The sequence below is a fragment of the Pteropus vampyrus genome, unplaced genomic scaffold, assembly GCF_000151845.1.
Source record: "Pteropus vampyrus isolate Shadow unplaced genomic scaffold, Pvam_2.0 Scaffold31, whole genome shotgun sequence".
Taxonomy (NCBI): Eukaryota; Metazoa; Chordata; class Mammalia; order Chiroptera; family Pteropodidae; genus Pteropus; species Pteropus vampyrus.
Genome location: NW_011888812.1, coordinates 9,843,418 through 9,866,137, shown reverse-complemented (window position 1 = coordinate 9,866,137; position 22,720 = coordinate 9,843,418). Strand labels below are relative to the sequence as shown.

Genomic DNA, 22,720 nt, shown 5'->3' with positions numbered 1-22,720 from the left:
CCCGCCCCCTCCCCTCAAACCTGCGCCGCCCCCCGACCCCAGCGTCCCCGCCTCCACCCCGGCTTCTCGCCGCCTGTCCCCACATCCTCTCTTCCCTCCGCCGGTGCCTTCCACCTTCAGACGCCGGGCTCTCCTGGCCCCCCATCTTCCGAGCCAGCGGGGGTCCCTGTCCCAGGCTTCCGTCTTGCTCTGGTATTCCCCCCACCGCACCGTCCCCAGCCCTAGGCCCAGCTTTCCGCCCCCTCCGAGGGGCCGTCCCCGATTCTCGAAGGACTCCAGCCTCCCCGGCAGCACAGCCTTCGATGGAGCCCAGGAGGGAGCATGGAGCCCCGTTGTGTCACTGGGCCCGGCGCGGGGCCCGCATCCCGGCCTGCGTGCGGCTCCATTCCCCGAGTCCCCGATGCCCTGTTTAACTCCGTCGAGGCCCCGCTCCGCCTCCCAGGGCCTGCTCGGCCCCCAGCGCCCCTCTAGCTGCTGAGGGGCACACCAGCCCCTCCTCGGACCGCTTCACCGGTTGCAGGGAGGTGCTCTGTTCAGTGCTGGGAAGTCTGGGACCGGAACCCCAGGAGAAAGCCTACGGGTCGGGCGGGCGTGGGGAGGGGGGCCAAGGCGCTGCGCCTATCCCGGAGCGCAGATTTGCGGGGGCGGAGGTGGGGGAGTTGGAGGAACCCGCAGGCCTGGATTTGCTGAGACTTGGAGCTGACAAGAGCCGTCTGAGAAGTTCCATACCGGCCCCAGCGGCGGCTGCCCACCCCTTCTGACCCTGGGAGCTTGGGGATCACGTCACCCAATCCCCCCTAAAAAGCGAAAGTAACAGGCCTGAGGGAGAGGGCTTGACAAAGGCCACAGGGCGAATGGGCCAAAGAATCTAGGCCTCGCCCCCGCCCCACCTCTTTCATTTCCATTGTTATCGTCCCTGCGGGAAGCGGGAAGCCAGAGGAACTTAGCTCCTCCTTCGGCCCAGACGAACTAGGCAGCTTGACAGAGGTCAGGCCTCGGGCAGGCCCTGGGACCCCACCCCCTAACAAGAAACAGGACCTCCAGTAAAAGGGTATGGGTCCAAAGTGTCCAGGCCCCTCCACCCTAAGGATAACCCAGCAGCCCCGGCTGCTTCTGGGAAGACCTCCCCCATAAGAAAAGGAAAGCAGAAAGGAAAAAAATCCACTTTTACTGAGTCACACCCAGCTGTAAACATGTCACCTTGAGAACCCCACCCTAACCCCCAGGCCACACAGTCTGCAATGAAATGACTGGGGAGGGTCAGAGGGGTAGGTGCCAAGCAGGGCAGGGGGCAGGCAAGTGCGGCAGGTTTCCAGGAGGAATTCCTGGGGCAGGTGGGATCAGGGCAGGAGAAGGGGGTGAGCTCCCAGGAGCCTCAGCAGGGGCCCTAAAGGACCAGGTGGTTTAGGAAGGCTCCCTGACAGGGCTTCAAGCCCCTCTGCCCTTCCCCTCTGGCCCCTAAACTCCAGGGAGGGCACTCTGCCTGGCCCAGCCACTCAAGGCCTGCCCAGTCAGGTCCAGCTTCTTGCTCCTCTGTGAGCCTCCAGGTTGGGCTGGGGCTCAGGTGAGATGCTGCAGCTCCTCAGAGTCCAGCCCTAGGTCTGGGCGGCTCTTCAGGGGGCAGCACGGGGCTCCTTCCCCGGGACATGGGTCCCCCCGTGGCTGTCTCACTGGAATGTGGCAGTGAGGTGGGTGAGGAGGCGGGTCATGCTCTGGCCAGTCCTGTCCCTCCTCTGCGTTGGCCTCAGCTACACAGCCGTCTCCTGGTCTTCCCGCTGGATCATCTGGTAGTGCTGCCGGTTCTCCAGGTAGGCGGCCAGCTCCGTGTCCTGAGCCTTCTCTGCCCGTTGCCGGGGAGTGTCGCCCTGGAGGAGGGAGGAGCTGCATCAAGCTTAGGAGAGGGTAGGGGGTCTTCCCTCTGGCTGCCTGTGGGGGAGGGAAGGCCTGGTTGGCCAGGGCAACCCTACTCCTTGCTGGCTCAGGTTTCTCAAGGTAGAGGAAGGCTTCAAACCCCCAGAAGTGGCCCTCCCCCAAGGCTCCCTTCTCGACTCCCTGCCTGGCCTGCTAATCTTCTCACCTGCTGGTCTGTCTTCATGAGCGAGGCCCCAGCCTCCACGATGTAGTGGCAGATGGTGCGCTGGCCCAGGGCCGCGGCCTGGTGTAGACAGGTCTCCCCGCTGGGGGCACAGGAGCTGGCTGTGGACCCCATCCAGTCCTCTGGGCCCTCCCGTCTGTCTCCCGAGGGCCATAAGAAAGGGCAGGAAGTTTGGGGCCCTGGGGCAAGGAGGGTGGCCCAGAGGATGACAGATGTGGCCAGGAAGGGTTTATGGGCTCCCACCGGACCAAATGGGAGGCTAGATGAAGACAGGATGGTTTCCAGGGTAACCAGGGTCCTGCACTGCCCTGATACTCACTTTTCCTCTACAGCATCAAGGATCTCTGCGGGGGCTGGAGGAGAGGAGAGAGGGAGGTCATAGAGGCCTGGCAGCCTCTCTTCCTCCCACCTCGGCCTGGCCCAGGGGCCCAGAAGCACAGCTTACCGTGGTCCAGCAGGTAGCGGACCACTTCCTTGCTGCCGGTGCTGACCGCGTGGTGCAGGAGTGTGCGACTTCGATCGTCACGATGCATGAGGTCACCCCCAGCTCGGTGCAGCTCCTGAAGCTGAGGGTAGGAGGCAGAGCAGGGATGGTGCTCCTCTGGGCCACCCTCTTTCCAGTCACAAAAATGCCAAACTCACAGGCCTGACACTAGTGTGCTCAAACACATCACTCCCTAGGAGCCACTGGGGGTCTTTCTGGAGGGTCAGGGGAGAGACAATGGGCCTCTCTCACCCCAGGTGCGCATGGACTCCTCAGAAGCACAGGCCTTGGAGCCTCTGTTCCTCTAAGACTCACTCCTTCTAAGCACCAAGGACAGGCCAACAGAGCTAGGAAGCTCCTATGAAGGGACACCGTGGGCGGGATAGGGACAGGGGCAAGGCAGAAGGGGACAATCACCATGGAGACCCCACGGCGGGCAAGACAACTGTGCACAGATCAGCTCTAGGCCTACCCAGAGGCCCCACTCTCCACTGCCTGAGGGGGCTGCTAAGGGGAGGAAGCTGGATCCTGGGCACTAGTACCTTACAGAAGTCGTTCCTCTTGGCAGCCTCAACCAGCTCTTCACCTGCAGGAACACCTGCCTGTTATACACCAGGGCTGGAGGCCTGGGCTCATGTTGGTGCGTGACCATATACTTGATGTACAGAGAAGGGGGCCTGTTGGGGCATGTGTGCTGAGGGCTGGGTTCAAGGTGAATGTGACCACATGGATCTCAACAGTTGACTGTGTAAGGTTGTTTATGGGCCCACCTGCCCCATCAACCCCACTCCTATGACCAGGGAGAAAGGAGGGGCCCTGCAGGGAGGGGCCTCACCTTTAGGGGCAGCAGCATCCCCTGGCAGTGATCTACAAACAGAGCAGGATGAGATATGGCACCGCTTCAGCACAAGCCCAACTTGTCACCCTCCCCTACCCCAAACGTGGCACCCTTCATTCTTTCAACAGTTTATTGAGTGCCTCCTATATATCAAGTGCTGCTCTAGGTACTGGCGATACAGCATTAAATACGGACGACGGAGAACTGGCTCTCAGGGAGCTTACATTCTAGCCAGGGACAAATAAATAAGGCATTTTGAGAGCAGGAAGTGCTATGAAGAATACAAGGGGGGGTAGTGTAACTGAATAGCAATTTCAGATGAGGTTCCTGGGAAGACTTCTCTGAGGAAGAAAATCCCCAAGCTGAGGTGTGAATGGAGCGGGCAGCTCTGGGGAGAACGGGGAAGTGTCCAAGGCAGCAAGGACACGTCCAGAGGCAGGCAAACTTGAGGCCTCAACTGAGGCGAGTGGGGCTGGACTGTGGGTGGCGATGGAGGGGGCATGGGCAGGCTCAAGCTGCATATGATGAAATGACCTGGTACACAGGGAGGGTACATCACTGTAGGGAGGGTGCTGGAAGAGACGGTTCTAGGCTGGGGAGTATGAGAGAGGGGAGCCAGGGGCATGGTGGCTTCGGTGGGTGATGTGATCAGATGTTGGGGGAGAGCTGACAGGACTTGCTGAAGGGTCAGTTTTGGGATGGGAGGAAGCCCAGATCCTTGGCCAGGTTGCTGCCAATGAGTGAGCCAAGGAGGGTCCAGCAGGGACCATGTAGGCAGCTAGCGGGATGTGTGTGGCTGGCGCTCAGGGAAGCGGCTAGGACTGAAGGCAGGACTTCAGGAGCTGCAGGCTTATAGGGGGAACTTATAGCCAGGGGAATGGAGGAGCCTCGGGACTCACCGGGGCGTAGGTGAGCAGGGGGAGGAGGGGAGAGGGGAAGTGGGAGTTGGGAGGTCAGGCCGGGCTGATGCCCCCAACAGCTCTGGGTCCAGGATATAAATCTCGTCCTGTGCGATCTCAGTCACATAGTTGAGGTGTTCCTGTGGATAGGGAGGCCAGGGCTGAGGGTCAGGGCTCAGGGTCATAGCCTTCCGGGGTAGCCGATGGTGGAATGAAGGGCCACAAGGCCAGCACACCTGGCGAAGCCTCCGCTATGGGTACGAACACTAACAAGAGGCAGCCAGGCGAGTGGCCCTGCTGGTCCCTCTTCCACTCACCTCCCCAATCACCGCTCTCCCTTCCCGCCATCCAAGCCCAGACCCTGACCTCTATGTCCTGGGCCCACCAGCTTGCCGGCCCTTCCTTGCTGCTAAGCCTTTACCCATGCAACCTGGCCCCCCGCCAGAAGTGCCTTTTCTTCCATGTCTCCTTGGGTGGCACCTGCACTTCAAGGCCCTCCCACCCACCTAGCAATCCTTTTCTGGGCACGCCGGCTCCTTTTCCCTGTTGGCACCATCCCTGGGCACTCCAGCCTGGTGGGCAGGGCCATGCCCTACCTAGGGCAATATTAGTGCACTACGGAGAATGCGGATGGGGTGAGCCTGTCTGTGGAGGGCCAGGCTAACGAGAGAGGTGACGCGGGGTGCCCTGGAGCCAGCTGTGGATGGAGCGGGACTGTGAGTGCTCACCTGGGCCCGGTCGATCCTGTAGAAGCGGCTGGCAGTGGTGGCTGCGGGGGAGATCATGAGTTGGCTGAGGACGCAGGATGCCCTGTCTAGGCCCAGGTATTCTGCTGCCCCAACCCAACACCCCCAAGGGAGGGGGCAGCACATGGCCTAGGAATGCCAGGAGCTGGCCCTTTAGGGCCACTCACCGTCCAGAAAGCACCACTTGGGGGACAGTTTCTGGCACGTCGGGGACTTGGCTCCAGCACCTTCAGGGTCCTGCTGAGAGAAGCAAAGGCCAGGGCTGAGTGAGAACAGAACCTGGAGAAGGAGGGAACAGCATAGGGCAGGCCCCCGCCCCTCACCTGCTGGAGCCTCTCAATGTGGGCGCGGCAGAGCTCTAGATCACTGTCTCCTGGGACCACCACAGTGCCTAGTGGCACAGCTGGAGGACAGAGCAGACTGTCAGCAGCTGGCTGTATCTCACTGCCTGGTCCTCAGGGGACTCAGTGGCTCCTCAGTGACCGCCCCCCCCATAAATCCAGCCCTGTGTGCCACTCACAAGCCTCCTTGAGCTGCTCTTTGTCGTAATGCAGGGCCTCATAGTCGTGCATGCTGACCCTGCTCACCTGGATCCGAAGCTGCTCAGGCACTGGCTGCTGGCTAAGGGCAGGGGCGACAGGAGGGAACTCAGCAAGGACCCTGCCCAGGCACCAAAGCAAGTGTCCCCTCCCCACTGCCCTGGGGCAGAGGGACTGTTAGCTCCCTTTCCAGGTGGGAAAACCAAGGGTCAGAGAGGGGCAGAGTCTGGCCTTGGGCCCAGGGCACAAGGAGAGTGTGGGGGAACATACTCGCTGTGCAGGGGGGCAGTGCTGCGCCGCTTGGCCTTCTGCACCATGGTGGCCTGGTTGCGCAGGGCGATGTGAATGCGGGAGGCAGCGAGCTTGCAGGGCTCGCCGTCCACCTGCACTGGGATGGCCTTGGACGTGGTGAGCACCACCTCACGGCACTGCGTCAGCCGCTCGCCATGCCCACCCACCTGCAGCGCTGCCTTTGGGCACAGAAAGCTCAGGTCAGGGGCCGGGTTGGGGTGGTGGGGCCCAGGGAGGCTCTAGCTAAAGAAATAGGGATCCGAACAGAAAGCAGAAGGAGGGTGAAACCCAAACAAGAAGAGAAGAGGAGGGCAAGATCCAAACAGAGACAATGAGGGTGTTTCCCCAGAGGTTGATGGAAGCATCCTCCCAGACGCAGAGAGAGGAGGCGACAGTGACCCCCCACCAGAGAAGAGGTTTGGTGACCCCCCTTCCATCCCGAAGCCATGCTTCTGGGCTGTATCTCAGGGCCAGGTACAAAGTAGAGCCGGGGATCCGGGCAGGCCCCATGCTGGCCCACTCACCAGGGACGTCATGGTGAAGCCAATGACTTCGAGGTAGCCGTCATCGTGCCTCTGGGGCTCGAAGTCGTGGTGATCCCCTGGATGGCCCCAAGGCATAGTGCCCGCGCAGTACCTGAAGGGAAGGCAGCACGGCAGGCTTCAGAGGACAGTCGTGTAGGATGGAGGCAGCTGGGCCCGCACAAAGCCCTCCCCTCCTCACCTGGGGATGTTCAGGAAAACAATGCACTGGGGTTTCAGGTCCTGAATCTTGGGGGTCAGGTCGGTTCCGTCACACTGGAGGCAGGTATGAGGGAGAGTGTTGGGAGTACCTGTATGGTACCAAAGCGGCCTCCCTCCCATCTGGACCTGCCCACTCCGCCTGCCAGCGTGGCCTGCTCACCACCACTCGGATGTGCTTGGCTAGATCCTTGGAGCTGCCCATCAGGAAGTCGGAGAAGGCTGTCTGTAGGAGACAGAGGCAGATGTCACCATCTGGTGACAGGGACCTTCCCTCGCCACTGCCTGATGGGTCCTGTGGTCTGGCAGACACAGGTGAGCAGGGGGCACAGGCGGCAGAATAGGTGGGCGTGGGAAGAGGGGTGTTGCTGGCAGACTCCAGACTCACCCCAGCATAGAACATCTTGTTCCGAAAGCGGCTGTTGAATTTCTCTGGGTTGGCCTCTGGGTGGCAACAAGAAATGGGGACAGTCAGTCATTCTGGGCCTGCTGTGGCTTCCCAGGCTGGGGTGGGTAGGAGGGCTGGGGATGAAGGCCTTTTACCAGGGGTGGGAGGGTAAAGCCTGACCCTCTAGGGGACACTCCTGTGTCCTTCCCTCCCCAGCCTCCCTAGGCTGCCTCAGCAAGAGCTTGCCAACCTCGAGACTCGTGAAACTCCAGTGTGACATGGGCATCAAAGCCCAGGCTGAAGTAGTTGTTGAAGACATCCAGAGGTAGCTGGAAAAAGGTCAAAGGTCCAGCATGAGGACTGTGACTCAGACACCACCCTACTCCCGGCCTAGGGGCACCACGCTGGCTCAGCCTGCGTGTTTGCAGCGGCCTTTCCCACAGTTAAAAAGATCCACCAGAAAGCTCTTCCCAAGCCCGCCTGCCCCACTCAGGCCTTGCCCTCTCAGGTCCCCTAGATGCCCTGGACACGAGAGCAGCCCACACCCTGCTGGCAGTCTCTTCCCCAGCTTTCTCTCCCCTATGACACTTCTTCCCTGATGAGTCATATTCTGTAGGAGCTGTGTAAGCGGGGACTTTGTCTTGTTCACTGCTTAGAACAGTGGCTGCAGGTGACATGTACTCAGTAAGAATCTGCCAAGTGGCTCAATAACAACTATATTGTGAGGTGAGTACCACAGTCCTATCGTATAGATGAAGAAGCCAGAGTTTGGAGAAATGAAGACACTCACCCAAGGTCCCAGAACCAGCAAGTGGGAAAGTGGGGCCTAGCCCAGGTCTCCTGGGAATCCCAGGCAATCAGGTATGAAGAGGCCCCCCCGACACCCACTGCCCCTGTCCCAGCTGACACACCCGGTCAGTGGCCCCCTCATCACGCTCCTCAGGCCCTGCCTCTGGGCTGGGCTCCGCGCGGAGGTCCCAGCGGTCCAGCTGCACCACGTTCCCTTCCTCCACGTGGGAGAGGATCTTGGACACGGGCTCATCCGTGTAGCCCTGCAGAAGAAAGTAGGAACTGAGCCCCTCCCAAAGACAGGCCTCCCCAACCATACAGCTGACCCCAGCGGCCCCACCTCCAGTGGGCTCTTACCCCGCCCCAGTTGAGGGTGCGGGCCAAGTCATTGCCAGTACCCAGGGGCAGGATAGCAACAGGCGGTGGTGGTTTGAGGCGCAGCTGGTCCAGGGTGGACAGGATCCAGCCGACCTGGAGGGGGCAGAGCAGAAGAGGCCAGGTCAGGCCAGCGCGGCCCAGGCCCGGGCCCGGGGGAGGCGGGAGAACTCACGGTGCCATCGCCTCCGCACGCCAGGATCCGCAGGTTGTGCACTTTGCGGTACATCTCCAGCCTGGGGTCAGAAGACAGGAGTGGAGTCAGGGCATATGGGATGAACCCCAAGCGCCAGGCAAGTCCCTACCACTGTCCCCACAGAGCCCTGGCCAGTACTTACGCCTCCTTGGGCCCGCCCTGGCTCAGGTCAAAGACTTGCCGGGGATTGAGATACCAGAGGAAGGACTGGATGATTTTAGCGCCCTGTGAGGGACAGGAGCCAAGAGGGATAGGGAAGAGCCAGTCAGGCGTGGTGGGCTGAGGTGGGGAGAGGCACAGGTAGAAGGCTGTGGCTGTGGGAACCAGGCCCAATAAGGGGCGAGGGGTGGAGACAGGACTGGATTTTTCTCAGAATCAATGGGAACAGCTGTGTGGCGAGGAGGGGTGGAGGGAGCTTGACCCCACACATCCCCGCAGGCCCTCTGTGGAGTGGGGAGGCTGTGTGTACCTGGTTGCCCCCACTCTTGGGGTTCACAAACACCAGCAGGGGCTTCATGAGGGGGGATGGGGTGGGCCTGATGATGAAGGGTCTCCAGCGGCCCTCCTTGGAGACAGAGAGAGCCCATAAGACTCCTTCCTGTCCCGGAGGACCCTACCCCCACACTCAGTGGTGCCCTGGGTGCCCCTCATGTACCACCCCTGGGTCAGACCTTTTAGGGGGCCTGGCCATAGGGCAGCAATTCAGATCTGACCTCCCACACTTCTCAGGGCCCTAGAGCCCAAACCGACCCACCAAAGGCTGAGCAGGCAGCATCAGCCCAGGGGTTCTTCTAAGGAACAGGCCCCTCTCTCCTGCCCCTCCAGCTGCCTGCCAGGCCTCAGGTCTAACCTCGGGCCCTTTCTTGCTGGATTTCCTCTTGAAGGATGCTCTCTTTTTCTTCTTGCTTGCTTTCAGGGTGTTCTGCAAGGGAGGCAGGGGTGTTGGTGACAAGGTGGGTGGGCTGGGGGTGGCTGGCAGACCCCAATTGTGTGGGGATGTCAAGGATGCAGGCAGGACTCACCTGGGGCCTGCGGGCGCGGAGGATCCAGGTAGGCGGGATGACCACGGCAGCATGGACCCCCAGGGAGCACGGCTCCTCTATTTGCTGCAGCATGAAGCAGGACACCTTGCTGTGGTACTGGGGGAGGGGGGGTAGGTTGTGGCTAAGCTGGGTCGAGCTGTGCCCAGGGACCCCAACCCAGCGCGCAGCATGGGGGATGGCTTGTGGGGGTGGGGTGAGCACCACTCACTGCTTGCTTGCACCAGGAGCAGCTGATGGCCACGATCTCCTTGCTGTGGAAGGTAAACTTCTGCTGGAAGCCCTAGGGTGGACAGGGCAGTTGGGGCACCAGAGGCTGGGCCCAGAGCAGCAGACCCAGCCCCTCTTCTGTTGCCAACCTCTCTCCACCAAGGCAAATTGAGTGCATTTTTAAAAAATTAAAAAACAAACAACAACAAACCAACAACTATAACCCCTAGAGCAGGGAGGCTTAGCCAGGGGCTCATGAGACTCTAAAGTTAACTGCAAAGTGTTGCATGTGCACACGTGACCTGCTGGAGAGGGTCCACAGCTAACTCTTGCTTGCCACATATCCCCTCCTTCCTGACCCCAGACCCTGCTGGGCCCCCTGGTGGGCTCTCTCTCAAAGTACTTTACACTTCTTTATAGTACCTATCATGGTCATTCCCTTGCCTGGTCTACAAACATTTATTGAGGGCCCACTATGTGCCAGACACTGTGCTGAGCACTGAGAGTCAATGGACGAAAGGGGGACAAGAGTCCCTTTCAGAGCCTATGCTTATGGCGGGACACAGACAAGAAGCAAACAACAAATAAGTGAACAAAACCACTGCAGCTTCGGGGCTCGAAGCCCGTTTGTAGTCTGTCTTTGAGCTACGCCCTCCTCCAAGAGGGCAGGAACCCACCGGGTACTCAACAACACATCTGCTGAGCTAATGACTAAGTAAGTCTACATGATTCTCAGAGGGCTCACTCATGGCCTCAAGCCACACTGGACACACAGTATGGGGCTCAGGGGCCACAGGGCCTGGGTCTAGTGGGCAGCAGGCCAGGCAACTCCTTGGGCAGGGCCTCTCACCTTCCCGCAGTGCCGACACTTGCCATCCTGGCGTCGCCTGTGTACCCAGTGGTGCCGCACAAATGTTGGCTGGTGGAGGATGAGAAGTATCATTGGAGTGAGTGAGGGGTGGAGGGAACAAGCCCTGAGCATGGCCTGCTCCCCTCACTATAACAGTGATGAGGGGAGGGGCTGCAAGAAGCTCTCCGCAGTCCTGTGCATTAAGTGAAGGAGCCAAAGACTTCTTTGTGGCCTGGAGCAGGGCTAAGGCTCAGAGGAGGCACAGGGAGGCTTGTGGTGCCCCACCACCCCACCCCAATCTGCAGGCAGGGCCAGCCAGGCCTTCGCCTTTGAAATGGTCTCAGGGCCTCATCCCTTCCACCTCCTTGGGCCCCAGAGCAGCCTAGAAGCTGTCTCCCTGGGAGACACTGTAGAGAAGTCCACTCAGGAAACTTGGGGTCTCCTTGCCCCTAAGCTATCTTGGGCACTTACCTCACGAACATTCCTGGAGCCTGATTCACGGAAGGATGGCTTACAGCGGAAATTTATCTGTGAAAGATTGCAGTGACCACCAAAACGTCAGAACCTCCTTTGGGGTCAGGCATATGGCCACCCCCTGCAGGAAAGGGTCACTCAGAGTCATCCTTGCAAGCTAGGGATAGCCCCAAATCATCCTGTGAGCCTTCAGAATGTGAGATACCTTTTCTCAGAGGCCTTCTGCATCCTGCCTCCTCTCCACTAGCCAGAAAGAACCTTTCCTTTCTCTACCCAGTATCTTGGAGTGGGAGAGAGACTGGGAGTTTACTGTCCATCTCCCCCACTAGAATGTCGCCATGGTTTCCTCCTCCTATGTTTTTTTCCATGAACTCCAGCACTCCCAACCTAGGCACATGAAGGCACCCTGGTCCTTGCCTGCAGACTTGTGCTGACCAGTTCCTGGAGACTTTCAGCTAATTTGTGGAACCCTGGTTTGATTTTCACTTTACGGGGTGGTGATGGGTCAGTAACACCTGGGGCTGCATTTGTTTCTATTTTCCTAACTGTCCCCACTTCAGCCTTAGCAAAGTTATAGGGAAGCCTCATCTTATGAGTCAGGAGTTGGGGGATACAGCCACAGCAGCCTTGTTCATACCATTCACAGTCCTCCAGGCTTTCCTGCATGCTGGTCTGTGTTTCTACTGCCTGAGGAGCCCTCCTGCCCTCTGCTTGGATCTTTCTGCTCAGTGTTCTTGCCACCTCCCTCTAGAAACACGGGGCCCAGACATGCCCCCAGCTGCAGACACACTGTGGACATTTGGCTTTGGGAAAAGGTCTGTATAGTAGCAGTGTGTAAGGGACAGAGACTAGCTTTGACACAGGACTGAGCCAGCCACAGCTGAGTTATGAAGCTTCAGCAAGGCAATGGCCCCTTCTAAGTGTTAGATTGGATACTGATAAAATGGCATCATAGCCATCATTCATTAATTCTTCCTGTCGAGTAACAGTCAATATGCCCCACTCTGTGCCAGGCTTGTTTTGGGCAACAGGGATATAGCAGCTAATAAAGGGGGCAGCCAAGATTCGAATGCAAGCATTTCGGGTTCAGGGTCCTTGGCTCTTCACCACCACACTCACTGGGGTGTTCCTGGCAGGCGATGCTGGTGTAATACGAGTATGTATGGACAGACACGCGTGTGTGCTCTGAGAGGCTTCAGCACCCGAAGGGGAGGGGCAAGAAAGGCTGAGCAAACACACTCACCTTCTCCAGCTGTTCAATGCAGGGAGTGTGCACCACGATCTTGCAGGCTGCACACTTTCTCCTGGACACTGATTTCTGCTGCAGGAAAGAGAGGGCCCCTGAGGCACCAGGTAACTCCATTCCTGGATGCTGCTCCAGGGCAGGCAGAGAAATTCTCCCATCTGCACCAGCACAGCTGCCCTCTGTGTGTACCAGGAACCCCCAGTACTGGCTCCTGGCATCAGGACACAGCTCCCATTTCTCTCACCATCCTCAGGCAGCCCACAGCAGGGGGTGCTCAGGTGAGAGTCTTGCTCCTTCTTTCCCCTGGAGGGGCTGCAAGCCATCCAGCCAGCAGGGGTCAGCCTACAGGCTTCTAGACCTGGCTCCACCACCAGGGGGCAGCATGCCACACACAGCTTACTCACCAGCATCTTAGCTACACAGTACTGCTCCCCAACATAGCAGAAGTCCCCTGACACGTTGGTCTCAAACCAGATGTGCTCCCCATACGTCGCCGACTCCTAGACCGTGGGATGAGCATGCTTAGCGCACACCTGCCATCTGGCTCATTAATCAGCCCTGCCCTGGCCCACCAACCCTCTTTCCCCCAAAACAAACTTGCTCTAGCCACCCTGATCTACTTTGCTCCATCCTGTTTCCTCACTGTCCCTACTACTGAAGGCATGGCTCAAACATGGCCACCCCCCAGGAGGATTGCCCTGACCCCATAGGCCCATGGGTTCCTCTCGCAGCCGCCCACAGCACCTCCACCCCCATCTGCTCCTGTGGCCCAGAGCCCAGCAAGGGCTGGTACCCTTCTGCCCCTCCCAGCACCAGCCACTCACGCTCCAGTCCACAGTGCTCCGGATCTGCCGCTCTGGCTCGCTGCACAGGGCCCCGGGAGCAGGAGCAGGGGGTGCCAGGTGCTGGAGGCCTGACTTGGTGATGGCTTTCCTACAGAAGAGGAGACAGCTGAGGCCAGCTGAGCGCTTGGTGACTCAGCTTCCTTCCCCTCTCACCTGGGACCTCTGCTCTCACTGTGACCTCAGACCTCAACCCAAGGCCAAGATAGGGACAGCAATAGGGAGGGTAGATGACCCTCTACAGCAGCCTGAGACTCTGAGAGGATTCCTGCAAGACACTCATCCCTCCTCACAGCTTTTGGGGTGCACTGTTCTGAAGTGGGGTGCCCTCAGGCCAGACAGCCTTGAGGCCCTTGCTCCATGCCAGCCGGCTTGGAGGCTGTATTGCTCGCCCTGCCAGCCGCAGCTATACCTACGCGAGCAGGGCGCTCCACGTCTGGGGTCCGGCCGACTTGCGCCGCAGGGCTACCTGGCGCCTGCGGGAGAGGGGGCGCACACGGGCGGGCATCGCAGGGCCAGCTGTGGTGCCTGAGGCTCTTCGGCTCCCAAGGCCAGGGTGCTGGCTGAGGCGCCGATAGCAACCATGCAGGCCCCAGAGGGCGCGGTCGTACACCACATCGGCAGGGAGTAGGTGGGAGGAGGCTCGGCGCAGACAACGCGGCACGGGCAGAAGGGGCCGGATGCCCCGGTACGGGGGTGACCCTGGTCTCTTGGTGCCTTGCTGAGTGGAACTCAACGCTGCAACTTTCACATCCTCCTCCTGGACCCCTTCCTTTTCCTCCTCCTCCTCCTCTTCACTCATGCCTACAAGCTTGGCCAACGGCAGGGGTGCACCCAGAAGCTGTGCCCCCACACTGGCAGGCGGTAGGATGGGCACCTCATCCACGGTGAAGCGGGGGTTGCAGGCGGGGGGTGCAGTGCTGGATCGGCGGCGGCTGGTGCCCCGGGCCCGCATCCCACAGCCCAGGAGGCAGCCCTGGACCTGTGCACTGGAGCGGCGCCGCTGGGCTAGCGAGGAAGAGGCCTGCCCAGCTGGGGAGCGGCGCCGTGCCTTGCCCGTGGGCAGCCCCACACCGCTGGGACGCCGCTGCCCCTCTCCAGGGCCTGGGGCCTTCCGCTGGAAGTGTCTCCTAAAAAAGGTCGCCATGTAGGGGCAGGCGGGTGGCTGTTGGGCAGAGACCAGGGGCATCAGCTGGCCAGGCCATGGCCCACCCTGTGCCCAGGAGCCCAGTCACAGCCTCTGCCGTTTGAGCAGAGACACTTGGGGTGGGGGAACTATGGCCTCTGACTCAGTCAATGGGGTGTTTGAGGGAACCAGAGAATTATCAGGGGAGCCCACATTTACCACTGTTGGAAACACTGGTGTTGTCCCCAGTTATACCCCTTGCCTGCCCCAGGAGTAATGGGTAGGAGGGGCTTCCGGCTACCCATCCTGGCTTATCCTGTCCAGGCACCATAATCCACAAAGTCCTGGCCTAAAGGACTTAGACTTGCTTGCCTGAAGCTGATAAAAAGAAAAAGGAAACTGGAAGTCTGGAGTCCTGGGTTCTAGCTCGGAGTTGGCCTAGACAGACTGAGGGGCCAAGGGCAAGGCTTTTCCTCTCATCAGGCCTTTGTTTTGCACCCACATAAGGCAGGGACATGGCACAAACCAAGCCATGGTAATAAAACAAGGTTCTTTGAAAAGAAACAGTCCTGACAAAACCCCCTGACTCTCTTAGCCCCAGTCCTGGGGTCAGTCTGAGACTGGCACCTAGAAATGGAGAGGGTCTGACATCTGCCTCACAGATCAAAGGACCCTGGGGAAATAAAACACTCAGAGACCTGGAGAGGCAGCCGCACAGGGAGAGAAGCCACCCCAGTCTTCACCCAGGGGGGCTCTGTATGGGAAGCAACGAGAGGCTTGAGCCAAGAGAAAGCCTTCCGGATTCTGCGTGTGAGCGCATGCCTGTATGTGTCTCTGAGGGGCTGAAAGTAAGAACTTTTCTGGAACTAGACTGCTCTGTCTCACCCTTCTGAAGAGGTACAGTACAGACATCATCCCATGTGTGAAAGTACTGGGTGATGTCTGAAAACCCTCCTAGCTCTGTCGCTGAGGGTGCCTGTGAACTGTACCTTGTCCTAGGGGCCAATGCTAGAAGCCCCAAATCTCACAACTGCAAACTGAGCTGCCCTGAGCCACCTCCAGGGAGGGAGGGCCCTTGGCAACCATCCCTGCTCAAACCATCGCCCCTTGATTGGTCTTGAACATGTGCTCTGCTTCCTTTGCCAGCTCACCTGCTCCTGCCACCTCTTCTTCACAGGCCACTGCGATCACCTGTGCCCTCATCTCTCCCTAACAGTGGAGGAAGAGCAGGAAGCCTGGCAAGGCTTGGTGGGGGCAATGCCTTGGAGTGCCCAGGGGTGCCTGTGTCACTCCATCAGATGCTCTCCAGGGCTCTGCCAGCCACAGGGAGGTCCAAGTCATGGCCGTGGGGCATCTGCCTGGGGTTACAGGAGAAATACTTTTCCCTGCTGAAGGTCTGGCAGAGGTTAGGCATGGTGGGTGGGAGCCCTGGAAAAACAGCGGGAGATGAGGCGCTTGAGGAGTCAGGCCTCGCTGCATATCTATCGTCTGCTCCTCCCACCCACCTACCTACCCACCCGCTTTGATTTTCTACTGCCCCATGGGTCTGAGAAGGCAGCGTCAGGCCAGAGCCTGGATGGGTGCAGGGATACTGGAGGGGAGGCAGATGCGAGCCAAGGTGTCTGAGCTCCTGTGATCAGTGAGGAGTGGAGGCTGCCATTCTTGGGGGAGCAGTGTTTGAGACCCGGCTCTTGTTCTCTGCCTGTTATAGCCCCAGTCCCTGCAGGTGATAGGGAAGAAGGCAGGAGGTAAGCTCTGTGGGTGACCAGAGGAGAGAGCCTTTGGCTGCCTCCTAAAATCAATATCATCCTGGCTAACATTTACTGAGTTCTCCCAAGTGTCAGGCACTGGGCTGAGCTCTTTACAAACATGTATATCATTTAATAAGCCATAGTAACCCTAAATAGGTATTGTTTCATGCCATGTTCCTGATGGGAAACTGAGGCACAAAGAAGCAACTTGCCCGAAGTCCACAGCTAGTCAGTTTAGTGCCAATGCTGGAACCCAACTCTATGTGAAGGCAAAGCCTGCACTCCAGAGATGCTGTAGGGAGTAGGGTCTTTCCTCTTGGGCCACGAGGCTGAGACTAAAGTGGGACGGGGTAGGGAAGGGAACCATAATAAGAACCATAATGGTCCCATTTACTGAACACCTACTAAGTGCCAGGCCCTGGGCTGAGCACTTTAAGTTACCATCTCATCGGATCCTCGCCACAACCACGTGAGGCAGCAGGACGAATGGCTCCGTTACAGAGATGACGGAGCCAAGGCTTGAAGAGGTAGAGCAATGTGCCCAAGGCCACACAGTTGGTCAGTGGCAGAACCAGGACCTGAACGCTGGTCTCCTTGACTTAGGGTCTGCTCTGCACCTAGGAAGAGGAGCCTGAAGGCCCAGCTGCCCACTGCTGCCAGGGCACTGGCTTGCCAGCATTCCCCCACGGTGTCAGCTTTCTCCGCCCGTCTGGTCAGGCTGCCCTGTGACAGCTGCCCAGCCTGGAGGAGATTAGTCACCCGGACATACCGCCTGATGCTAGTGTCGCCCAGAAAACAAAAGGCCACAGTTAGGGGAGGGGGAGGTGCTGCAGGCACTCTGTGGGCGGCCGTGAGGGCTGGGCCCGGCCTGCTGCCCCTGAGCCCCACAGACAAGAGAGGCCAGAAGGATGAGGTCGTCTATACGTCTTGCCTCACAACAAGGGGCCAGCTTAGGGGTGCTCCCACAGTGCTCTGGCCCGCACATTGCCGGGCAGCCCCAGGTCCATGTCTGTCTAGGTACAGTCACTCAGAGATGGGAGCAAGGCAGGCCAGGACAGTGTTGTGTGACCATGTGCCAAGCTGTCCGTTCACAGGCCTCAGTTTCTTTATTTGTCCAAGCAGGCTGTTAGCCTGGCTGATTTGACATTTTATGACAAGCTCTCCTACCTGGCACCTAAGTCCCTATGTTCCAAATACCCCCTTCCCCCAGACGCTATGCTTCCTGTTCCTCTGGTCTCCATAGAAACCTCTGTCCTCTGGTCAGCAACTGCCTGACCTCTGACTTTTTTTATCTCTGCTGAGGCTTCTCCAGGGTCTGGTCAGAAGCCCAGCCTGGCCTCAGGCCTGTCCCAGCCTTTTTCCTGCCTGGACCTGGAGCCTTTTCCCATAGCACAGCTCTGAGCAGTAGCTTCTTCTCACCTCATGCCGTCACCTTCAACACACCATGAAGTATGTGTAAAGGTCACTGAAGGAAGCCCCACAGGGTTCTGATACCAGCAGCAAAGCAAACTGGCTGCCCTCCAGCCTCTCAGTGGAGGGCCTGGGGGAAGCCTCTCACACCCAGAGGGGACAGGCTGGGAAAGGGCTCATGGGCTCCATCAACCTCCAGCTAGCTTTTGGGGGCCTAGGGAGGACAAAGGAAACTACGGGAGAGACACATATGGTAGTATGTGGCCATGCACCTTTGATAAAGAGCAGTGAGTGTGGCTGCGGGCAGCTGAGCCATGGCAGCTGCCAGTGGGGGTGAGCAGCATGTGTGCTCCAGCTAGAAAGGTCAGGACTCTTCACTTCCCAGCCTAGACTATCTCGCACTCTGTTAGTTCAAGTGGAAAAGCCCAAAGGCTTTGAAATCCTGCATCTGCCGTTGCTTTCCTGGACTGATCGATTAACGTTCTGAGTCTCAATGTCCTCATCTATAAAATGGGGATGATACCACCCTAGTTCAGAGGGTTGGTATAACAGACGTTCTGGTGAGAAGATGGTATAAAGTACCTGATGATACGACACCTGGCAGAGAGAAGGGGTGTGGCAGGGCCTACACCCACAGCAGGCACAAGGCGTGTGGAGTTTGTCTCTGCCCACGGTGGGGGTGGGAACCCAGAAAGGGAAGCAGGAGTACCCAGGGTGGCCACCACCTACCACATGAGGAACAGAACCTGGCAACCAGAAGTACCTGGGTGTCTGCTCATACTGTGAGGACTGTCCTCTGTCTCTGGTACCAGGCCTGGCCCCCAGGGACTCCTCTGCCTCTAGAGGTGCTTGAACAGGACTCCCTGTGGGGTTAGCCAGAGTGCTAATTCCATGCTGTGAGCAGGGCCCCATTCCCAGCAGCCACAGAGCAAGGGCCTGGAGCTATCTCCCCAAGGGGCTGCTGCTCAGAAGCCACCTCTGGCTGCTGTGCTCCCAAGCGGGGACAGCAGCAAGGCAGGATCCCAACTTCTCCAAATCTCTACTCACTAAGGGGATCCTGCCAAAACAAAACAAAACAAACAGAAGTGCATAGCGGGGAGCAGGTGGGCCTGCGTGGTAAAGGAGACTAGGCCAGTAATGTTGACCTCCAAAGGGTCCGCCCTGGCTGAGGGCAGGCGGCCCACCTACACTTTCCCTTTTCCTTTCTTTTTCCATCAGCTTCAGGAGCCTCTTCTAGGGATAGTAGTGCCTGGGCCCACCCGGATCCACCCCTCCCCAAACCCACCCAGACAGATACAGAAGAAAGCAGAAGGCAAGGGTTGGGGGAGCCCCCTTTGACCTGATCTGGAAGGCAGGGTTGTAGGCAGGAGGTGGGCGAGCTGGTGGGGGCTGGGGTCCCCGTGGGCAGGCGAGCCCCCGACTCTGGCTCCAGCTCCAGGCTGCCGGGCTCTGGCTGAGCAAGTCCTAGTTTGGAGAGCGAGCTGCTGTGGCTGCTCCTCTGCCCCCTCCCCCTCGCCGCCCTCCTCCCCCCGAGCCTGAGACAGCCGTTATGAAAATAACCCAATTGGTAACCGACTGAACTTCCTCTCCCAGCAGTGGCTCCCGGCCCTGCAGTAAGCAGGCAGCCGGTGGGCGGACACACCCACAGACACACACACACACACACACACACACACACATGCACGCACGCGCGCACGCACCACACACGCAAGAGTCTTGCTTCTTGGCTTTAGCTCCCCAAAGTCCCAGAGCCTGGGTAAGCGACTGCCCAGTAGCCTTCTCTTCACCTGGCGCCCCTTATAGCACAGCCCCTGCCTCAGCTCTGGGGGTGGCGGGGACGGGGGTGGGGTCTGGGTGAGGGGGTAGTAGTCTGGGGAGGAAGAAGTAGTGGAGGTCAGGCCAGCTTCCCTCTCTCCTGGCTACCTAACACCTTCTTACATCCTCTGAACAGGTTTTCTGGGATCTGGGAAAGCATCTGAGATAGCTAAGCACTGGCTTGACAAAATAACCACAAAAATAAATATCTGTCAAGGGTTTCACAACTTACACTTTTTTACAAGCATTATCAGATAGGAAGCTTATAATTCCCCTTCAAGAGCAGCATTCTAGTCCTAGCTGAACAACAGGACACCCAGAGGGTCGTGGAGGCAAGTGACTACCTATAACTCAAAAGTGGCTGAGCTGGGATTCCTGACTCTGTGTCTCCCAGTCCTGCTGAGGGGTCCTGTCAGAGCTGCCTGGCTTGTATTCAGGAGAGACCAGCCCATGTCACACCCAGAATGCCTTCCTCCTTATGCTCCTGGCTCCCTAGGGACTAGAGTGGCAACTCTCAAACTTCCTGGTCCTAGGAGCCCCTTACACCCGTAAAAATTAAAAAGATCCCAAGAAGGTTTTGTTTATGCAGGTTATAGCTACTCATATTTACCATATTAAACATTAAAACTGAGAAATGTTTAAAATATTTATTAATTTGTTTAAAAACAATAAGCCCATTACATGTTAATATAAATCACATACTTTTATGAAAAATAAACTATATTTTCTAAAACAAAAAAATTAGCAAGAAGGGTGGCAAGTTTTAAGTTTTGTGAATCTCTTTAATGGCTGCCTCAATAGAAGACAGCTAGGTTTTCATGACTCCCTTTGCCAGACAATCTGTTGCGATATGTTCTGAAGTACATGAAGAAAATTCTGCCTCACGCTGACAAGTAGTTAGAAAAGGAAGGGGTATTTTACTAGCTTGTTCAGGCAATTACAGGTAATCTTTGCTACTATACCAAAATATGACACGTGGTACTTTCTTAAAGGTTAGTGGCTATGTGGAATGTGAAACTATACCAATGAACTTTTCATTGGTCCATCTTGCATTCTGAATCTTGTAACAACAAGTATTGGTCTTTGGAAAATATTGGTTTACTGAGTTATGCAGATCTTCCAAGTGTTGACACATTTCATTATACAGTATCAAAGAATTCACACTTGCTAACATTACTACCAATCTCATTAGAAAACTCCTTAAGTCTTGGGAAGTTGTCAGCCTCTAGATAGTGGATACAAGGTTTCCAAAATTCTGATTTTTCCCTCGCAAGTTCAAATTTTATTATCAATACTAAACACTGATACCATTTTTGATCTGACAAGCTCATTTCATTCATTTTGAAAAAATGTCTACCAAATAGCCAAGCTGAAAGTTTTGTCTGCCAGGTGTTCTTTCAAGTTAAAATAGTATTCCTTAAAAAGAGTGACTAGTATAGCTTGTAACCCACAAAAGTGCTTTTCAAGATATCCACCATGGTTTAAAGTGCCTTATCTATGTTTCACAATTCTTCACAGAATATTTAAAAAGACACACACTCGAGGGTCTGGGCTTAATGAAATTAATACCTTTATTGTATTTTTGCCCCTGTTGTGAGTATGGGGTCAGGAGCACAGTGGCTAACAGCTCGTGTGGGGGCCGCTGCCTTGATCTGTGCTGAGGTTCCAGCAGTTCCACTCACCATTGCTTTGGCACAATCAGTACAAATGTTAACACGGTGAAAAGGGCCTGAACCAGGGCAGCTCTGAAAGTACTATTATGAAAATAGTTTTGACCTCACCAATCCTCTGAGAGTCCAGCCTCACCTCCCCCAGACCATACTTTGGGAACCACTAATTCAGAATGAATTCCAAATCGTCCAGTCTGGCAAATGTGGCTTCTGCGGTGTGGCACTAACTTGGCCTCCTATGCCTTGACACAAACCCTTGGTTCTAACCAACCCAAGCTATTCTCTGCCCCCCAATCTGGCTGTGCCTGAGCTCACTGCTGTGTCCCTGCGCATGGCCTACCTTCTGCCTGGAATATCGGCCTCCTTCCCCACCCTATATCAAAATCCCACCTGCTCATAGCTGCCTCGGCCAAGAATACACTCCTCTCACTGATAGCTTCACACCACCCCCACCCACGTGGCTCCTCCGCCACTAGACCCCTGGAAGTCCTGATACTTTCAAATCCATACGCTTCATTCCTCTCACTCACCGAACCACAAGCTCCTGTGGGGCAGGGACCAGGTCCAGTGTATCTGGGCATGCCCAGCTCAGTGCTAGCACTGAGTCCCTGTTTACTGCGACCAGCTCAGGAGGAAGGAACAGGGAATTCCGTGGAGGAGGGGCCAGAGCCATAAGGGAAGAGAAGGGCTTCTTCCACTTTGGGTACTGCACCTAAGGGCTGACCACAAGGCCCAGACTGCCCAGACCACTTCTCTTTGCTGGGCACAAGGGGATGGCAACAGCCTTTGTTTTATCAGTTACCTTCCTCTCTTCTCCAAAAGATCCAAAGAGTTACAACTGAGGTCCCAACTGAGGTGCCATTGCCATTGCCACTCCATGTTCTCTATGGCTTTCCTTTTGAACCTGGACCGCAGGATCTGGCGACATGAAGTCACGAGGGGAGGGTGGTGAGAAAGTGGGGGCTGCATCAGATGTGTGGGGGCTGGGCCAGGACCCTAGCTCTGAGCTCCTTGCTGAAACATCCCCAGTCTCCCTTTCATGTTCTGAGTAGCTGTCTCAGGGTCTGGCTCCTGGTAAGCCCTAGAGAATTATTTGTGGAAAGAGTAACTCATTCCTTTAGAGCCTCTCCTCCACGTCATCCTCCCACTGCCACTAGAATTCATTCTAAAGTGTCCCCTTACCCTAGATTGGCTCTCTACGGCCTCTCAGCATCCTCCCCCATCTCCCTTTCATACTTTTTGTATTTTATTTGACAAATAAAATGGCACAGTCTCTGTGCCAGACACTGTACTAAGAGTTTTATAAATATTAATTTAATTTCATCAATATAGTATTATTATCCCTACTTTCTGGATGAGGAAACTGAGGCATAAAGACATAAAATAACTTGCCTGCAGTCATGCAGCTAGTAAGTGGCAGAGCTGAGATTCCAACCCAGGAGCCTGCTCCAGGCCTGAGCTCTCACCCCCTCACTCTCAACCTCTAGCTGCTTCTGTCAAACAAAGCACTGTTGGTCTCCTGGTGCCTGCACATTTGGCACCCGGTTGTCTCTCTACCTGGAACACCATTCCCCTCTTCTGCTTAGTGAACTTGCCTTCATCTATTTCCTCTCGAGAATTGGCTCAGACATCAGCTCTGCTGTAAAGTTCTACCCAGCCCCCTTTCCCAAAGGGTTAGCTGCTCCCACGCTCTGGCTCCTGGCTCTCTGTTATTCTGGGCCATCAGCGCTGGTTTACAAGTCTGTATCCTCCACTAGACTGTGAGGCTCCCCCCTCCACCCCACTAAGCCCGTCCCTGCTCCTAATTGCATCCCCAGGGTCTAGAAGTGCCGGAAGCAGTTTAAAGAGTGAATGGAGGGAAAAGTAAATGGTCTCCACTCAGCCGCATGGATCAAGCTGAGCAAAA

The 22,720-nt window shown here is 57.0% G+C and overlaps 2 protein-coding genes across 27 annotated transcripts in view; both read right to left on the bottom strand.

Annotated features, from left to right (window-relative positions):
* Nucleotides 1-1,974, bottom strand: part of MDK (midkine) — a 4,221-nt gene extending 2,247 nt beyond the window's left edge. The window contains exon 1 of one of the 9 annotated variants that reach the window (XM_011356904.1): nt 1,968-1,974. Coding sequence is in view for 1 of the 9 variants with exons in the window: in XM_023528743.1 (XP_023384511.1) it covers nt 84-85 (2 nt within the window). In the remaining 8 variants the exon portion in view is untranslated. The other 8 variants (XM_023528744.1, XM_011356901.2, XM_011356903.2 and 5 more) reach the window with 8 other exon arrangements.
* Nucleotides 1,150-21,962, bottom strand: DGKZ (diacylglycerol kinase zeta). Of its 18 annotated transcripts, XM_023528733.1 has the most exons (32): nt 18,669-18,793; nt 13,459-14,207; nt 13,025-13,133; nt 12,605-12,700; nt 12,198-12,275; nt 10,952-11,008; nt 10,481-10,549; nt 9,632-9,703; nt 9,403-9,519; nt 9,231-9,302; nt 8,850-8,945; nt 8,523-8,605; nt 8,360-8,420; nt 8,167-8,280; nt 7,932-8,072; nt 7,271-7,349; nt 7,021-7,076; nt 6,796-6,858; nt 6,616-6,689; nt 6,417-6,528; nt 5,872-6,071; nt 5,583-5,683; nt 5,386-5,465; nt 5,230-5,302; nt 5,045-5,085; nt 4,317-4,456; nt 3,415-3,446; nt 3,122-3,165; nt 2,541-2,661; nt 2,415-2,448; nt 2,078-2,274; nt 1,150-1,865 (listed from the first exon to the last, which is right to left on the bottom strand). In XM_023528733.1, exons 2-32 carry the CDS (start codon nt 14,187-14,189, stop codon nt 1,561-1,563), a joined length of 3,648 nt encoding a protein of 1,215 aa, XP_023384501.1. In that variant the 5' UTR covers nt 14,190-14,207; nt 18,669-18,793; the 3' UTR covers nt 1,150-1,560. The 18 variants fall into 18 exon arrangements, 17 of the variants coding, with proteins under 17 accessions (XP_023384501.1, XP_023384505.1, XP_023384506.1 ...); XM_023528737.1 differs by lacking the exons at nt 13,459-14,207; nt 18,669-18,793 and adding an exon at nt 21,617-21,962; XM_023528738.1 differs by lacking the exons at nt 13,459-14,207; nt 18,669-18,793 and adding an exon at nt 18,093-18,592.
* Nucleotides 21,963-22,720: the final 758 nt, after the last annotated feature.